This window comes from Phalaenopsis equestris, unplaced genomic scaffold, assembly GCF_001263595.1.
Source record: "Phalaenopsis equestris unplaced genomic scaffold, ASM126359v1 Scaffold000198, whole genome shotgun sequence".
In the NCBI taxonomy this organism is placed as follows: Eukaryota; Viridiplantae; Streptophyta; class Magnoliopsida; order Asparagales; family Orchidaceae; genus Phalaenopsis; species Phalaenopsis equestris.
Window position 1 is genome coordinate 194305 of NW_018164640.1, and position 20264 is coordinate 214568.

At 37.0% G+C, this 20264-nt stretch overlaps 1 protein-coding gene across 9 annotated transcripts in view; it reads left to right on the forward strand.

The window, feature by feature from the left end:
• LOC110022574 (putative callose synthase 8) overlaps positions 1-20264 on the forward strand; it is an 84017-nt gene that overhangs the window by 55072 nt on the left and 8681 nt on the right. For 8 of the 9 annotated variants that reach the window (XM_020721591.1, XM_020721592.1, XM_020721594.1 and 5 more), the window contains exons 29-33: positions 13881-13990; positions 14079-14177; positions 14309-14377; positions 14541-14727; positions 14816-14927. In XM_020721591.1, the coding sequence (XP_020577250.1) occupies positions 13881-13990; positions 14079-14177; positions 14309-14377; positions 14541-14727; positions 14816-14927 (577 nt within the window). The remainder of the gene's footprint in view (positions 1-13880; positions 13991-14078; positions 14178-14308; positions 14378-14540; positions 14728-14815; positions 14928-20264) is intronic. The other variant, XM_020721598.1, reaches the window with a different exon arrangement.

The following is a 20264-nucleotide window of genomic DNA, read 5'->3' on the forward strand; positions in this document are numbered from 1 at the left end:
TATATATATATATATATAATTTGAATTTTCGTTATCAATCTTGTCATTATACAACCTGCAAACCGATATCCATCTTAATATGAATTCACATTATCAGCTTAGTCATTAGCAATGGTTATTGCTTTGCTCAGGTGACACTGAACTTGCACGTGTAACTTCAAAAATTTTGATATTGAATTATCCAGATTTCCGAATGTGATTATATTGTTTGATTGGTATTTTCAAGTGTGGTGCAATTATTCATTCTAAAATGGGTATTGCAAGGTTCGGTTGAATTGACTCTTACTGTCTTGGGCTAAATGGGGCCTAGTCAATTTGTGCTGAACGTATTGATCTTTGCAAATGTGTCACAATGCAGTATAAATAAGACGCACTTGCAATCAAAGCTAATGGTAGTCATTGAATACAACATTGCATGAAGCTGATTCAGCATAATTTGATTGTAATTAAAATCTCTCGAACATTATTTGCTTCATGAAATAATTTCTTCAATGTGATGATCAAAATGTCACGATAATAAGAAAAGGATTACTGCAATTGAATGGTGAAACATGATGGAATTGATGGTCGACAGACATGACATCACAAAGTCCAGCTTCATATGCATCACAAATATCAAAATGAGTGGATTATGTTGATGCATCAGAGGTATCAAGATTGCACATGATGGATCCTCTCAACACTAGAATTGATACACACACTTGTTAAGGGAAATGAAGACACCATCTATACCCGTATAAGCTACACACACCAATTGTAAAGGGAAAGTGATACAACCCTCCAAAAGAGATAAATTCAGAGAAAACGATCTCCAATATTATAAAATCCAAACGAAAGTACTTAGCAAGTCTTAAAACAAAGTATTTATATTAGTACCACAAAAATAACCTAATAAGATTGTAAATATGATTGATTTGACAACCAGATGGCTTCCCCTTTGCCGGTAGAAAAATTCTGAACTTTGCCAGACTCTCTTGATTTAGCCTAGGATGGAAGTACCTCTTCTGCGTCTGCGAGGGGCATAGGTGCACGCTTGCTTCATTCTCCTCAGGTGAGATGCGCTTCGTCTTCATTGCAGAGAGCATCTGAGTCTTCATAATATGGCATCACAATGGCATTGAAGTTATTAAAAATCTTGTAAATCCCGGCATATCGATTTTGTAGGAATCATCATTGATCTTTTTAACAATGATGAATGGCCTGTCAGCTCTAGGATTGAGTTTTCCAAATGAAATTGTCGGAAACCTCTTTTTCAATCTAATTCACTACAAATCTTTCATTGATCATAAATCTTTGTGGACTTATTTGCCAGTTTATGATACTTTATGTTATGCTTCAAAATTTCTTTTCTCTTTTGTTCATGTGAAGTCTGGATTTCTTTGTCTTTGGTCTCTGAATTATTGCTAAGCTCATGTTGACCTCATTTTTAGTGAGGTCTTAGTCTTCTACTCTTAGAACCTAGGATCTAGCTTTAGGAGTTCTTATTGACCATCCTAGCGGACTAGCAATGAAGCCCACCTCCCGTAGAACTTCAAGCCACTTCTTGACTCATTTTTGTGAAGAACTCGCATGAGTGGTTCCAAGCACTCAACTTTTAGTTGCAAGGGCTAAGGACCAACATGTAGAGAGCCCGAAAATGAGTTCCTATAGGATCAAACAGCCTTAGGTGAGCCCTTTGTGACTCGATTACTCGCGAACGCCGCAATTTACGCACTCACTACACCACACACAATTTTGGCTTAAATTGACTCTTCCACCGGAGAACTCGTCCAAACGACCCCAGATGACGAAATGGACTGCGCCGACGCTACCAGGACGTCGACTTTAGCTAGGAAGGACACCCATGTTGCTATGGTTTCGCGCGCGAGCGGCTAACACGAAAATCGATGCACGATAGCGGGGCGCGGGCCCGGACTCAACCCAGGTTCAACTCGGGTTCGATTTGGGCTGGACTCTGGCTGACCAAGGGTTAAACATTTTTGAATTTTAAGTTTTTGAACTTCAAATTTAACATTTAATCCCTATCTTAACGGAGTGTTAGGATTTTCCAATTGAGGGGCTGCGAAACAAATTAATTCCCCGCCAATCCTTCAGGTAACGGCTCTCGAGCCCGCTCCTTTCGTTAATTCGATCCCGCTCTCCCTCTGCGCTAGAGATACTCCCACTCGCCTTCTCCCCCTCTGGGCATTGCGCCTCTTCCTCCTCTCGCCCGATTCCTTCCTTCGGAACCAGAGTCCCCCGCTCGACTCCTGATCTCCCGCACCGAAGCGCCCTGCTCCTACTCCGAAGACGCCGCCATTCCTCGCGTCTCCTCCCTGCACCGAGGAAAACCCACTCCTCGTCGCTCGATCCCGCTTGCCTCATGCTCCCGAGCGAGATTCCCGTTTGATCATGCGAACTCTTCCGCGACACAGAACAAGCGTCGCTCACCTCCTCCCCTTCCTGCGCCAAAATCCCGATCGCCTCCCTCTTCCTCATGCTGAAGAAGCCCCGATCTACAAGTCTTGCTCGCCCCACGTCGAAAACCCTCGCCTCCTGCTCTCTGCTTGCCTCCTCCCTGCGACGAAGAAACCCTTCCCACTGGCCTGCTCGCTTCCTCGCTCGGCCGAACAGCCCTGCTCACCTGCTTCGATCTTCTCTGCACCGAGGCTTTCGACTCCTTTCTCTGTCGCCTGCTTCGACTCCCTCCTTTCACGCCTGCTTCGCCTCCTCGCTCGCCTCCCCTCTGCACCGAAGCCTTTCTCTCCTCTCGTCGGCTCTCCTAGCTGCGCCCGAAATTCTCGTCGCCTTTCCTGTTCGACTTCACCTCTCGATTCAAACCCAGCGACACACTCGCTATTAGAATTAGCTGGCCACGGGATCACCGCGTGCAAGACCTTCGAAAGTCCCATATTTCACCTGTTTAGTGTTCGCTACAGCGCTCAGTCGTCCCTCTTCGTCACATAGATTGGTACCTCTTCTAATTCTTCTCAGTTGCAGTTGCAGGTATATTCTTCCAGCTGTTGCATCTTATGGTTATGAAATTGTTTACGTAAATTTGAAATGGAATCCTCTCCACATGAATACATTCCTACTAATTTTTGAAGAAATATAAACAATATTTCAATTATATGTTATGGTTAATTTTAAGTGCTTAGTTTCTGATTTTATATTTCAAGTACCTAAATGCAAACATTGCGAGCTTCCAATGATCATTTACTTGCTAATTTTAAATATTTTGTTGTTGGTTTATGTTTCAATTATTTAAATGCAAATATTGTGAAGTCTCAATAACCATTTAATTGTTGATCTTAAATACTCATCTGTTGATTTCATGCTTTGAGCACTCGAAAGAAAATACTGCGAGGCTTGAGATGTCTGTTATTCTAGGGCTTGAATGCTTCTTTGCGGGTCTATGTTCTTTTACTTCCAAATGCCTCCCTTGAAGGCTGTTTTACATGTTATTTGGTGGGTTTAAACATTGCGATTTTTAGGACTTTGCGTACTGATTAACGTACTATTTTAGAGCCAGTTTGTTAACTGATTTCGGAGAGTTTACACATTATCTTGGATTGGATTTCCTAGCTGATTTTGGGACATATAAGATTAATGTTTTGAGCTTACATGTGTTTTTTGGGAATTTTAAAATTATTGTTTTAGGGCTGATTTAGAGAGCTGATTGTTCAATGTTTTGAAGCATTTTGGTGGACTAATTTTGAGATAATCTACGTACTATTTTGGCAAGATTTATGTAGCCTTTAAGTGTTGATTTACATGCGGTTTAGAATTTGATTTACGGACCCCTTTTTGCCCAATGTTTTGGGTTTCAATTGATTGTTATTTAAACGCTTTTAGGTTGATCCACTCGTTGTTTTCCCCTTGACTTTACTAGTTTTGGAAGTGGGTCTGCCTCATCTTTCTTTTGTTTTACTTCTTTTCAAATGGTTAAGTCATAAAAAATGGGAATTGATGATTTAATTAATTGGAAGATATAGAAAACCTTAAATCACCTTAAACATAAGTTAAAGAGTAGGTTTCCTTGAGTTTTAGGAGCACATCTTAGGTGAGAGCCCATTCACCTAGTCCTAAAGTGTAGGTTTCCTAGAACTTTAGATGCACACCATAGGTGAGAGCCCATTCACCTAGTCTTAAAGTGTAGGTTTCCTAGAACTTTAGGTGCACACCCTAGGTGAGAGCCCATCCACCTAATCCTCAATGTAGGTTTCCTACACTTTAGAACACTTTAGAAGCACACCCTAGGTCACACCCTAGGTGAGAATTCATCCACTTAGTCCTCAGTGTAAACCTCATAGACTTTAGGTGCACACCCTAGGTGAGAGTCCATTTGCCTAAATCTCAGCATCGACTTCCTAGATTTTTGGAGTACACCTTAGGTGAGAGTTCATCCACCTAATCCTCAGTATAGGTTTCCTAGTCTTTAGGAGCACACCTTAGGTGAAAGCTCATCTACCTAATCTCTGCAGTGTAACCTTCCAAGGTTTTAGGAACATACCTTATGTAAGAGTCTATTCACCTAATCCTCGAATGCACAGTAAAACTAGACACTTGACCCTGATTCACAAACTGATCAAGACACTAGACACTAGGATGCACTGAGACGTAGTTCATGCTTCCATAATTAAATCAACAGTGAAATTCCCTCAATGACTTAACCTATAATGAAATCCAGTGCATCGAAATTTGAGTTTGGATATTACACTCAAATCCTCCTGGCAATTGGGGAAATTTCTTAACGCCACATATGGATCATCGAACTTGGATAAGTCTAAGGTCTAGGTGGCGAGGGCGATGACGACATTGCTTATGTGTGCTTAAACGAGGGATACGAAGTAAAATTATTAGAATAGTATCTCCTACCTCAAGGATCTTCAATAAGGGAGAGGAAAGGATTCAGGATACTATTCGCCGACTCTTGATGGGATCGTTGCCCCCGACACTCTTAGGTTGTCAGTAGTTCTTGCACGATTAGAGTGACTAGTCTGTGGACTGTACGACTTTACAAAATATTTATAAAAATAAAACAAAAATTTCTTTTGCATGATTAAAAGAACTCTGTATAAAAAAGACTTAAATAATAACTTTTATATGAAAATCTTTCTATGAAAATTTATAAAGGTTCACGACTAGTCACTTTGATTGAGGTTATGGATTGCCTTCTGTAGATTGTCGGGTCGGTAACTCCTGTTCAAGATCGGGAAGCACACAACCCAGCTCTGAGCCCCCACTTTCATCAAGGTCTTATACCCAGTCCTGATCTTTCATATGTGGCTAAGGGTTTCTTTTGCTTGTGATTTTTACAACTCATTTTTCTAACTTTCGCATTGGGTTTTCTCGTCTTGTTTAATTTTCTTGCAAGTTTATTTAAATCTCCTGCAAATTATGCTATACTCGCAACATTAATTGCGTAACAGTAGCAGATGCCCAGGTACGCTTTTACAGTTTATGTACAACATTTTACTTTACTGTATTTTACCTTTCAAGTACATTTTATTCACCTACGATTTGCTTATTCTGCATGTAAAACCAAAACTGAAACAAAACAAAACAAAACCAAACATTGACATCAAAACTGTGAAGCACAAATCACCAATTTCAAACACTTAAACCCTGGAGCAATCGCTACGACAAGAGCTTGGAGCCAACTTTGTGGGCAGCACGGCGAGGAGTTCAGACCGAGCATTCCGAGCATTAAGAGGATCTTCTGCAACATTATCTCTTCCTAGCATAATAACAACCCATAGAATTTCGAGGTAGCTCGCCTAGCGCGACGTAAATCCTCACACTTCCTTTTTAGGCTCCTGTACAACCATGTTGTGCAGCGTAAGTCCTAACCCGCCTTAGGTCCCGAGGTTGTTGTGTGGTACGACGTAAACCCTCATTTCTCTGTGGGCTATTTGCATAATCGGGTATCATGCAAATGTAAGTCCTAAATAATAAAATTGGTAGGATTGAACATTCAAATAACATCATCTCTAAAAATGCAGCCACACAGTAGGATAGTTTGGAAAGTCATTGAGGGTTCTCCTCAAGATCTAGGACATCCCCTACCTTTTTTTTTCTTTGGACTCTTGAAATAACTGTTCCTACTTGAGCCACTCCCACTTTTTTTTTCATGTTTTACCGTGAAGACTTAAACCTTGAAATCTTGAAGACTAGAACCACTAATCATTATCGAGAGTTTTCTCAAGTGACTTCAATCATTTGAGATGTAATTAACTATAGGGGCTTGCCTTTATAGGAAATTTGGAACCCAGGTAAAATAAACCCTATTTAATCTTTGTATTAGATAGGGGAACTTGTCGGTCATACATAAAAATGTTCGCAGACCAAACGGATGTCATAAATCTCCTATTTTGCAAGATTGGGTCTATCGCCGATGTTTACACTTATCTTTCGGGAGTAGTATTCGCGATATCAGACACGATTATGCAAACTATTGGACGAATGAGATCCATTTGGTCTCATTTTTAAAAAATTAAAACATACTACTTTCAAAACTCAAACTATATATCTTTTATATTTAAATTAAATCTAAAAAATTATTTTCATATTCATATTTTTCAAATAAAATTAATCAAAAAGTTGACCGACAGCTCAGTAGCTAGAAGAATAGTCACTAACTCTAAAAGTGTGAGAGGTTTTGTTCGTATACAAAGTTTGGCTCATGGATGTCCTATAGGCAAACTCAACTTGAGGAAAATCAAGGCTTACTGTCTGATGCTTTTTTCTACAATACATCTAATTCCTAAACTCTGATTCAGTAACTCTGTTTGTCCATCTATCTGAGGTTGTGTTGGTGAATTGAATTGGAGTTTTCTATCCTACTTACCCTATAAAATCCTCCAAAAATGGCTCAGAAATTTCACATTCCAATCTGAAGTGATGGTTTTAGGCTCACCATGAAGACAAACTACCTCTCTGTAGTATAAGTCTGTGATATATCAAACATCCATAATATAATCCTTACTTTGGAGAAGCAATCTACTATCACCATAATTGAATCCTTACTTTGATATGTCTGGGCATACCCATAATAGTCCATGCTCCTGTTGAAATCTTCGATTAACACGGTCATCATCTGAGATTTAAGTATTCAAAAAGTTTATATTTGAAGGGTCATTTAATTAGTTTAGACTTTTTACAGTATGAGTCCTGTCATCTCATGTCCTTATAGGGAGGAGGATTAAACTAGATGATTGGGATTTTTAAATTCTTATTTTAGGATTTGAATGTTTATTTCGAAATTATTAGGCCCGTTAACTCCAGTCCTTGTGAGGGGATCAAACTAGTTGGGTGGGACTTACAACTCTATCATATAGACAAGACGACTTGCTTAGCCTGCGCAACATTCTTGAACATAATGTTTGGGAATTCAATACATTGGTTGGGCATATGCAGGCTTTGTAGCTAATTTTGAGATTATACACATATATACTATCATAATGTGTTTTGACTTTCAAAGTATAACATGAGGTTTAACTATTTGCACATAATTTGATTGCACATACATAATCACTTGAAAGGACGTAATTTACTTGCACATGTTTCAAAATAGATGTTTTGAGTTGAAGCATTATCTTTAATGTAGTGTATGCAAAATTACATTTTTGGGCTTTAAAAAGATTCGCCTTCTGTTCGCTTGCAAATGTGTTGCGAATTTGGGGACAGATTTTAAAATTTAAAGATCCCATTTTTGAATTATTTTTCATCCTTAGGAGCATAAGTCCGAAAGCCCAATTTTAAGTTGATTTTCATACCCTTAGGAGCTGAAGTCTAAAATGCTTAATTTTCAAACATTTTCAGTTTTTTATGAGCTTCATGTTTTAAAATTTAAATTTTAATATTTTTAAGCCCTAGGAGTCTATGTTTTAAAAACCCAGAACATTAAAACTTTTTAAAACTTAAGAGCCTCAATATTAAAAGCCTAAATTCCATATATTTTAAACCCTAAGATCCTAAATTACAAAAGCTTGGATTTTAAAATTATTTTGACATTCAAATGAGTCACATTTTATTTTATTTTATAAATTCAAAATATCAAATCTTTTAAGTTGATTATAAGTCCAAATCAATAGAAATTCCGACAGCTTCGTGGCGTCAACCCCTGTTTGGGGGCACGGGAGAATGTCAGCCTTTCGAACTATCTTAAAAGACGCGCTGGCCAGTATCGTGAAATATTACGACCATGAAACAATATAAATTTCACTTGCAATCTTAAAAGTCACAACAGGTCTACAATGCACCTGCACAAGAGGTTAGATTGCAAACCAACATTTTTGGAATTGTAGTTTATTTTCCCCAAATAGTACTTAATTCCCACAGACATGCACTCTCTTTTTCTTATGAGCAGGTGTTTTAAAATCCCAATTTTAAAAGACATTATTCCTAAGATGCTTTATTCCCCCGGTACTTAATTTCCCCAACATTATTCCTTTCGAGCTTCAATGGCATTGTCGACGACAAAATAAAACAACATTACAACATAGATTTTCTTTCTGTTTTTATTACATTACACAATATTAAAATAAAATTAAATAAGAAAGTAAAATAAACACTAAAGTATATGTTTGGTGCTTGGGTTGGTTCGTTGGTTTGCAAGTGGGTTCGACTGGGAATTCAGGATTGGGAATTCGGGCTCGAATAATAGGCAAGGGGGCTCTGCTTGGTTTATACAAAATAGGGAAGCAAAAGAGGTAAATCGGGCTAGGGCAGAGGCTTCAGTGGCCTCGGTTTGGGAAGAGCACTCCTTCTGTTCGAGCGTGAGGTATTTCGACTCGAGGAGTGGCTTGGGAAGATCGCGACACAGGAAGGCTCAATCATCAGGGGAACTAGGTCAGAGGAGGGGAGGATTTGGGCGCGACTTGCATGGGATCGACATGGAGGAAGGTTTTTGGCTTTAATTTGGTTGATGAAGAAGAGGGCTTTGGTTTTCGATCGCTCCAACAAGTGAATTCGTGTGAAATAATGAAGAAAGTTTTAATTTTGTGATAGGATAGGGCAGAGCAGAACCAACAAATGCCTTCGACACTGGAAAGAATGTAAGAGCAACGAGGATTTCGACGGGTTGAGGAGGGGACAACAGAGAGGGGCGCTTAGGTGTGCGTAGAGGAAGATTAAGATGCAAGGAAGAACGACACTGTGCATGGTAAGTTTGACAGGGAGGAAATTCGGCTTTGGTTCGAACAAGGAGAAGCAACAAAGAATTCAGAGGAAAACAATAAGTAGGCCTGCGGTTTTCGTGTATAAAATGAGGTGGATTGAGGCTTCATGCGTGAGAGATTGTGTGAACGGAGGAGAAGAATAAGAGGGACTAAGTGCCTCAGCGATTTGTTGCGATGGAAGACGGTTGAAAAGGATTCTTGCGTGAACAGAGGAATAAAACAGTGAATAATAACAAATAACTTATGATTTTTTGTTCGTGCGGATTTCAAACAGGAGAACAGTGGAAATGAACAGAGCAGGAACAAGTAGATGACAAATGAGAGAGGAAATACATGTAAGAGATTTACCATTTTGTTGTGTAGACTTTGATAAGGAAGAAGATTGTGAATTTCAAACAGGAAGAAAATTGTGAATTTCAAACAAGAAGAAGACTGTGGATTTTGTGAACTCCTGTGTGGTTTCAATCGAAACGAACTAAAGGGAGCGGGAAAGAAAAGAGGCAATCAAAATGAAAGGGCATTCCGCTTGGTTCATTTGTTTGTAATCAGGAGTGAGAACAATTATTTCATTTAGGTATGCTTTTATGTCAGAAAGGTGGTGTGTGAGTGGAAAAACATGGGGAATGTTTAGTGATTTAGAATATGAGTAGAAATATATATTTCTACCTTTTTGGAGAAATTGGTGAGGGGATTTTGAGAGAATCTGTAAGGGAATGTTCCAGCCTTGCATGGATTAGCGGGAGATTTTGTGGAAGAGATTTTCATCTTTCTTTCAAGGGGAAAAAACTAAGTATTGTGTTCTTCATTATCTTATGATTTTGTAAACACTTATCTAGTGGATTTGCTTTGATGAAATGAATTTTTTCGTTATGTTTTCTTCGTGCTTTGTGTTGTGTTTTTCTTACTCTTTCTTCTTATTAGGACATAGTAGCATGAGAGAATTATGTCATTGTTTTCCTTTTAATTTTCTTGTACAACGAGTAGGATTCCTGTAAGATTTTAGGATGCATGCTAGAAGAAGTTTTAATTATAAATGTGATGGTTTTTACTTGCACTTCATTTACATTACAATAAGAGCTCATTGTAATGTTAAAATTTGTTGTAATTGCATTAAGTCCCGAGAGGGCGGTGTAATTCTCAACAAAGTGGAACCACATTCAAATTCTATGGATGGTGAAGTTCATGGGTTTGAGTGCAAATAAATAGGGAAATATATATATATTACTGGGCGAAGAATATAATTAATCGAAATTTCATTTAGGAGTAGTTGCTAGATAAAACACCATTTTAATCGAAATTCCAAACTAAGGACTAATATTAGTAGAATGAAATTTGACTAAAGACCTATTTTCTCGCTTCCTCGTGGGATCGATATTTGGGGCTTAATCAAAAAATTCTATATTACTTAAAGCGATATGTGCACTTGCGTAGCACTTGCGTAGAACCCATTGCGTGTGAACTATTTGCTATGTTTTATGACATTTCATTTTTGCATATTAACTACTTAATATAAATTGGGTTAAGTTATTGACCATATTTTTTAAAACTAAATTACTGACGGGTCAAGTTTTTAGCACTGTACCAAGGATTTAAACTGATATAAAACACGCAGAAAAATAACACACGCTAGGGGCGCATCAGCTAACAAATTTTCTTTCGATGCATTTGGCGTCTTGCTTGCCATTTAGAAGGCTTCATAACTTGTGTCGTGCGACAGTGTGCTGTTTTGTTTTTATTTGGAAATATTTTCAATCACGTGAACAGTTATTTAAGTGATATGGGGCCTTACTACGGTGGTTGTTTGAAAAGCTTTCAAGGGAATTATAGGCTTAAGCTTATGTCAAGAGAATCACAATGGCAGTGGTACATGTGATGGAATTTTGATCCATGACACTAGTTCTCGCAAAAAACTTCAAATCATATGAAAATTAGGAGTCCAATCAGGCATAAGCAAGGGGGCAAAATTGGCAAGATTCAAGTTTTGAAGTTTAATAATTCAATTACCATGATTATAAATTAATAATTGTATTAACATTATACTCAGGGTCATTTTGGGGCAATTGTAACTTAGCAATAAATTGCTGTGCAACAGCTACCCCAGGAAGAAACTGCTGCGGATAAGTTGACTGTCTGTTTGTTTTTGCAGCTTGAAAACACCTGCGCAGCAGCTGTTTCAGGACAAATGACTATTATGCTTTTGTGTAGTAATGCTATTTGTAACAGAACTGTCATGACAATATATTTGATACTTGAGAAACAAAAATCAACTTCAGAACAGTACATAAAATAAGATATACACCTCACTTATCCTTTTATAGTTTGTGTTCTGATGTTTTTAATAGAAAATGATGGAAAAATATATATTTTATATTAATAATTAATTAATTATAAAAATACATCCATGGCGTGTCGTGTCCAAATTTTTTCAATTATGTCGTGTCCCCGTGTTCGTGTTTCATTGGAATCCGATTGCTTGAGAGCAATGTTGAGAGGAGTCCAATTGATGAGGTCTATGGATTTGTAGTGCCCCCAAGTGATGCTGCCCACTGTGTTGAATATTGATTGTATGGGTAGAATAGGTGATAGATAACATTGTAGAGCATTGTTCCTATGTGATTTTATTGGCAATTGGCTTTAATGAGGAGCTCCTTGAAAAAACAAGTTGATATAGTTTTCAAACAATATCACTTTGTAATATTTGGGCTAAATCATTCCAAAAAATATTGTTTAACAACATTAATTATATTTTCTTAAATCTCATTTTCATTAGTTTTAAGGCAAAAAATTGAATTTACTAAATCCCAGTAAGGGGGGAAGTTAAGGGACACCACTCACCATATGCCTCTCATTCTTTTTCATTCAAATCTCGAATCTTGAAAATATATACCAAACAAATTATAAATAGGATTTAACATCTATCATGTCAATCGAATTTCGGGAGTCAAGTAAAACTTGATTCACAAAATATACTAAATTAAAGTTGATATAAATCCTATTTGTTGCCAAATAACTACTAAATGAAATATCTCGAGTAATATAAATTGTGTGAGAGAACTAACTTATTTTATAGTATCCAAAAAACCAAAAAAAAAAATTGATTTGTTGACTTTGATTTGTTGACTTAAGACAATAATACACAAGGAATTAGGGATTCTTGCAGATTTAGAAAAAGTCCACGCATTGAGCAGCGAGTTGAATTAATTCAAATATAAATTTATTCATACTAAAATCACTTGTATGAGAGCTGAGGATATGAATGGTACAATTTGGATCTGACAGCTTCCATGAACGTAAGATTTCTATTTGTTCGCATGAAAACAATCATAAAATTGGGGATACTTGCAGATTTAGAAAAATTCCACGCATTGAGCATTGAGTTGAATTAATTCAAATATAAATCTATTCATACTAAAATTAATTATATGAGAGCTGAGGATATGAATGGTGCAATTTGGATCTGGCTGCTTCCATGAACGTAAAATTTCAATTTGTTCGCATGAAAACAATCATAAAGAAAATATAGATTAGGAGCTAATCACGAGCATCTTAGAATAGTTACCAAAGATTAATAAAATGGATTAACAATGTTGGAAAGAACTAAAAGAAGCAGGAAAACCATTAAGCAAGTTCTGAGCAAGCTGGAAATGAAAATGATCTCTGTACTGTTTGCTTGCGATAGAGAAAAGGGTTTTGGAATCTGGATTCAGGACATGTCCTCGAGAAGAGTTGCTCCAGCAAGTAGGTGAAGAATTGAAGTTGCTGACCTATAGATTAGGGCTTTGTGTTTGTTGGAAAAGGAAATCATCATTTGCCATAAGGCCAAGGGATTAGGTTCGAGGACGAGCGGGGCACGAGAGGGGAGCGGGTTAGGGCAGAAGATGCGAAGGGCACTTGAGTACAAATATCACAAAGAAATGCGTGTTGCGGGGTCAAACTTGTGGCCCGCATTTTTATTAAAATGTCGAAAACCCAGCTGTGATGCTGTGCCGCCGCCGCCTTAAACGACGCAGAACAATGTCTCCGCGCCGCCGTCGCTGCTCCAATTAGACCTTCAATTAAATGGGTCTGTATTTTCAAAATTGCTTCTGAATTCAACAAAATTATAAAAGTATTTAGAATATTCATATGAAACTTACCACTTAGAATGTAAATGGCAAAACAATATGATTTCCAAAACCAGAATAAATTTTCATAAATTTATTTTTATAGCTCTTAAATTATCAATATAAAATATGTAATTTTTATTTTTCTTTATTAAATATATCCGTGGATGATATTTAATATCATAAAATAAACTTACAAATGATACAGAAAAATAAACATGGTTAATAAAGAAGGAAACACATTATTTAGCTATGAAATAATGAATAATCCTTTTTTAGTATCACTTGTTTAGCTAATATTTCTTTTACCCTCAAAATGTCAAAAAATTTCTAAAATAATGAATGCTAATGGCATCATCAAAATAATCAAATAAAACGTGGTTACTTGAGATTAACACACTTCATTTCAGGGTTATCTCTAGCACCGACACTAATGTGCTCTTCAAAGACACTTTCACCTTCATATAAAAAAACACATCTTATAAATATGTCTCATCAAAAGAGAGATTAATATTCTTATAGTATTTTAAATATTATCCATTGTAGTAAATCTATCTCCATTAATGTTCCAAATGTTTCTTATTTATTTTTATTTTAATTTTTTTTTTTGCTATAGTATAATGACTCCATACTTCTTGGAGGAGGTTAAATTTTCGGAGGATGAACTGCGTTTAAGTCAAGATGGTGGTGCGTCCATCCTCTATTATATGCAGAAGATATATCCAGGTACCAGTTTGTGATTAGCATCAATATACCGAGTCACTAAATTTAATTTTATTTTGATGCTTTTGATTAGTCATCTTAATTACTTCAGATGAGTGGAAGAACCTTTTGGAACGATTCAACTATAACATAACAGATGACGACACTCGATGTTGGGCTTCTTTCCGTGGACAAACATTGAGCCGAACAGGTGAAGGGTAGCAAAAGAGAAGGAACTGCTATTTCTATTGATTTGATGTGCCAAGAGAAGTTATAGCATGACAATATTCTTTTGCATATCTTGCTCTAACATATGTTTTGAATCTTTCCTTATTGAAATAGTAAGGGGAATGATGTATTATAGGAAAGCATTGAAATTACAAGCATTTCTGGACATATGTAGCAATCAAGGTAATCTTCAGCTAAAAGAAGCATGCCTTAGATTTGTTAATTTTCCACTGTTATTATATTTATTAATTTTAAAATTGCATTTGTATTGTTGTCAGGTAAAATGATCATATTCAGCAAATCTTCCAATTTTCATCTTATTCTTTTCCTTAAATTTGTTAATCAGATATTGCCAAAGGATGTATTGCCATTGAAAGAGATAAAAATCAGAAAAACAGTCAAAATTCGCTGGCAGCAAAGCTTGATGCATTAATTGACATGAAATTCACATACATCATCTCTTGTCAGATGTTTGGATTACAAAAAGCAGCGGGGGATTCTCATGCGCAAGATATTATTGATTTGATGTCAAGGTCTGCTCAGTTATTAAGGAATAGGTAGTATGCTTTTCAATGTTTTGTTTATTGAAATTTCAATTTCCAATTTACATCATAAATGTAGGTATCCATCACTACGTGTGGCCTACATTGAAGAAAAGGAAGAAATTGTAGATGGCAAGCCTCACAAGGTTTATTCTTCAGTTTTAATAAAAGCTGTGAATAATTTAGACCAGGTAACTATTTTTTATTTATGATGGCAGGCATGAAACAATATACATGTATGAGAAAAATAGAATTCTCTAGAAAGTAGAGTTACAATTGCATGGGGAAAAAGTTTGCTCTATAGGAAGAATATTAATCTATGGAATGCCTCGAATTTCTTTTTCTAAAGATTGTTTTGTTCTGTTAGATATATATGGATGACCATATAACTATGTAAATGCAGCTTCTCTGTAAATTGGAGATCAACTCTACAAAAATTCACGTTTGATGGTTTTAATGTGATTTATTTCAGCCTACTCATATGATGCTGATGGCGGATGCCCCATACGAATGTTTTCTTCTTTGACTATATTGTCCTTTACCTGACGTGTACAATAGAGATTCATCAAATGGTTTTACGAATATTTAGACAAATGAAACTTACCTTCTCAGCCATATCAATGCTATTTAACAAAGGAAAGTGCACCTCTTAGTAGTGATTCTTCAATCATTTTAACTAAAATTTCCAAGATACAAATTCTATCGCAAATCATGATCCTGAAGATTTATGTGGATAAAATGCAAGATCCTGAGCTCATTTATGAACATTTTGTTGGATAGAAAGAACCCTATTGGCAGAAAAATGCTGAAGTAGGATTGATGAGGCTGGCATGAGTTGCTGGCATAATGCTTTTTGCGATGATTGGGACCATTACATCTATGGATTGCAAAGAGCATGTTCCTGTGCTTGACAAACTGTTGACATCTGCCATTATAGCAATTTACAATTTCATAGAAAATTAAAGTAAATTATCTGTCTTTTTATTTTTGATATGTTCAAGTGGCATTATATATATTGAATTAAGAGATGTTAGGATGTATCTAGAATAAGCAAATGTATCAGAATTGCTTTTATTAAAAAAAAAAATATAAATGAGCTACATAGTTTGTAAAGGACACTGAAAATTTTATGGCATGGTTCTTGTTATCTAAATGACTTCTGTGGGAGTTGATTTAATCTCTCTTGTTCTGCATTTTATTGTTGTCCCAAGTTTTGCAAGTCCACTTCTTGAGTTTTTCGGCTTTGATGAGCTATTCAAAAAGATTGCAAAAGTTTTGGCAATCTTTTATCGTTGTTGTGATCCCCGTGGAAAACACCATACTTTAATAAACTGCGGGGTATGATGCATGCGTATAGTGGAGATAGTTTATGGAAGTAGTCAATGTCTTTAAGAATATTCAAAGTTGAAGTCACCATGATGTCTATCTAATTGGTTGATGTGGATGATATCTTCTCAAATCTCTATCTATGAAACGTGGACACTTCTAAATGGCCTAGACACTTCTTCGACACATTTTTTACCTGCCATAATTTTTTTTCCTATAAATATGGGCTTTTACGTAGTGTAGGCACAACAAGGACACAATGGGGCATGGCAGTACATGACAAGGACATGACGGGATATGGATGATTTCTTGTGTGGTAAAATATTTTTTTACTGTTAATCTTATTCGGTTATTTCTATCTTTAGAAAGTTTCTTTTATGATATTAGATTTAACTTGTGATGTTGGAGAGTAACAAAGAAATTATTGATTTTGTATTAATAATTGATTAAATATAAAAACATATTCATGGCCTGTCATGTTCTTTACTATTTATAATGTCGTAATATCCGTGTTGTGTTATGTTCGTGTCCCCGTATCCGTGTTTGTGCTTGTTGACCTCATTTTTAGTGAGGCCTTATTCTCCTACTTTTAGAACCTAGGATCTAGCTTTAGGAGTTCTTATTGCCCATCCTAGCGGATTAGTAATGGAGCCAACCTCCCGTAGAACTTCAAGCCACTTCTTGACTCATTTTTGTGAAGAACTCGCATGAGTGGTTCCAAGCACTCAACTTCTAGTTGCAAGGGCTAAGGACCAACATGTAGAGGACCCGAAAATGAGTTCCTATAGGATCAAATGCCCTTAGGTAAATCATTTGTGACTCGATTACTCGTGAATGCTGCAATTCACGCACTCACTGCACCATACACGACTTTGACTTAAATCGACACGCCCGCCGGCCGCCCGTCGGCGAACTCGTTCGAACGACCTCGGATGACAAAATGGACCGCGCCAACGCGTCCAGGACGTCGACTTTAGCTAAGAAGGACACCCGTATTGCTAGGGTTACGCGCGCACACAAATGACACAAAAACTGATGCATTTTTTTTAAATAACATGGCACGGGTTCGGGCTAGACCCGGGTTCAATTTGACCTCGGAACCGGCTGAACATGAGCTAGGGCCATTTCAAATTTCAAAATTTTAAATTTCAAATCAGCCACATAATTTCATCTTAATTAAATCTAATTAGGGATTATTACTTACCTAATAAAACTGTCCCTGGATGAACTCATTCAATTCCCCGCCAACGCCTCCCGTAACGTCTCTTCGGCTATACAACCTCTCCCTGGCATTCGAATCAGGCGGTCACCGAAAGCTGCTCCTCCTTCGGCTCAATCTCATTTGCCCCTCTTCTTCTTCGCCTCCTCCTTTTGCGAGCTCGCCTCCCTGCAACTCTCATACCGAAACCCCCTTTGCGCTGCTCGCCCTTGCTCGACTAGCCTGTCCCTCTCAATCCCGTTTGCATCTTCACCTCGGCACAGACCTATATCGGCTTCACTTTCCCTGCTCGAATTCCTCCCCCTCGCGCGATCTCCTCCTTCTCGCGCCGAAGACCCTCACTCGCCTCACCTGCTCCTCTTTGCGACTCGATCGCAGCTCCCGATCGAAGCATCTGTTGCCCGCCCGACTCCCTCGTCTCCCCTCTGCACTAGGAGCCCTCGCACCCCTCTCACCTCTGCAAACCGAAGGAGCCCCTGTTCGACTCTCTGTCCTTCCTCGTTCGACCGAACAGTCCCGCTCGCCCTTCTCCCGCTCCTCTCTAGATTTCGCCAGGATACTGGCCCTCGTGACTGAAGCTCTGCGATAGATTGACAATTAGAATTAGCCAGGAAGGCATTACGAGGTTCTCTGAGGCTTGCATCTTCCTCCTTTCAGAGCTACAACTTCTCTAAAGTCGGTAAAACTCTCTTATTCCCGGGTTTATGCTCCAGTTTCCTACTCATATATCATTAAAGATGAAATAAAATCATTGCTATTTTTTACAATACGAACAAGTGTTTGCACTGTATTTTTTTGGCATCACCAATTCTGACCAATTCTTATAAAATTGATTTTTATTTGGGAGGATCTACACACAAGATTTAAATATTTCAATTATGAGAAATTCATATACATACCATATAACCCTTTTTTATTTACATATCCAATACCCAAGTTTTGGAATCAACTTGTATGTCAATTATATGTACTTGTATGCCTAATATATAAGCTTTGTTTTACATGCACGCTACTAAATTGCTATGTGTTTGCATATCTATCAAATTGGCTTCAATTTTTACGTGCATACCATACAATGCTTATATCCTCTGTATATGTGGAACCTAAGCTTTATAATTACACCACTCTGATCTTTAATTTTACATAAGGGGTACTTCTATTTCTTAATGTGAAATGTACATTTTCATGCTTAGGATTTGTACGTTGTTTTGGAAATAATTTGGGCACCATTTTGGAGCAATTTCGACACTGTTTTTTTTTGTGTTTTTGCTTGTTGATTTAGAGAGGCTTACACAATGTTTTGAGGCGAATTTAAGGTCTGATTTTAATGCACTGTTTTGGAACCACTTTAGGTGCCAATTTGAACTGATTTAGTGCACTGTTTTGGAGTCATTATAGGTGTTGATTTGGGCTGATTTTGATCGTTGTTTTGGAGTCACTTTATGTGTCGATTCGGGACGATTTTGTGCGCTGTCTTGGAACAAACTTGAGCACTCTTCTTGAGAGTTTATTTAATTACAGTTGTTGAAAGAATTGAAGCGCTTTCAGGACCAATTCACTTTCTGTTTTCCCCTTTTTGGTTGCTAGTTTTTGGGGGTGGATCGGTCTGCTTTTTTTTATTTTGTTTGTTGCTTTTAAATGATTAAGTCATAAAGATGGGGATTGATGATTTAATTAAGGGTTTGTTTGGCGCAGCTGCAGATTCTCAGCTTTTCAGCTGCAGCTGCGCTGCCCCCGATGACCAAACTGCCCCTGTTTGTTAAAACTGTTTTTAATTTTTGGTTTATTTGTATTAATTTGAGTGTGAAATACATAAAATTCAGAAAAATAGTATTTCTTTATAGAAATTTTTTTAAAAAAATTTTGTAATTTCGAATACCTATTTGAAAAAAAAGAAAATTTTGTTAAAAAATATTTTATATATTTTCAAACAGAATATTATTTATTTATAGAAAGTTTTTTAAAAATATAGTTTTTTGAAAAATATTTTTATCATGAGATCATGGTTTGTTGGACATTTCACATAAGTTTTTGAAAAATATTTAACATCTAAAATTACATATTTTGTTGGATAACACTTAATTTTTTAAGAGCATAATTCAACAAAAGTTTCTTGAAAACCCATTATAATCTAAACAGCTACCAAGTAAATGCAATTAATGATCATTCATAACCATTTATGAGAAGTTTAAATCCTTAATAGAGTTATTTATTACATCACCAGTGAAGTAAATTAATATCTCCTAACAAACACTCCTAATTTGACTGTTTTGTCATTATAAGAAATTGCAAATCAATCAAATATTAACCAACGCATTAGTTATTTGTTCTCGAATGGCCGTCATTTCAATTGCACCTTCCCCCTCCTTAGTACAAATGGTTGATTGTTCACTCTCATCTTGTAACATAGAACTACCAATTTGGTTTTCAGATGGGTCTTCAGCTATTTCCTGTTGATTTGCGTCAGCATTGAGGAAGTCAACGTCATATCGAGACGGGTGTCGCCTAATATAATTGTGTATTGTTATCGTCGCTATTACAATCTGAACCTGTTTTGGAAATGGGTAAGGAGGCATATCACGTAATATCACCCACTTCTTCTTCCAGACACCAAATGTTCTCTCGATGACGCCTCGCAAGGAAGAATGTCTTTTGTTGAACACCTCCTTTCTGTTTCGTGTAACGTTACTTGCTCGTTCAAAACCAGGTATATGATATCTGGTATCAGGATATAGTTTGAGATACCCTCGCTGCAACGGATAACCAGCATCCACCAAATAATACTTGCCTGTGAGGTGTTGAACCATCAGTTTCACATTTTAAAATAATACATTAATATTCTACTGTTTAATATTCAGTTGCACCTTCCCCAACCTTCAGTCTCACATTTTTTCTTTCTCTTATTTTTCCCGCCATTTTCTTCTTTCCCCGCGTTTTTTTTTTCTTTCCGTTGGGCTCGATCATTCTACACAAGAAAACACTC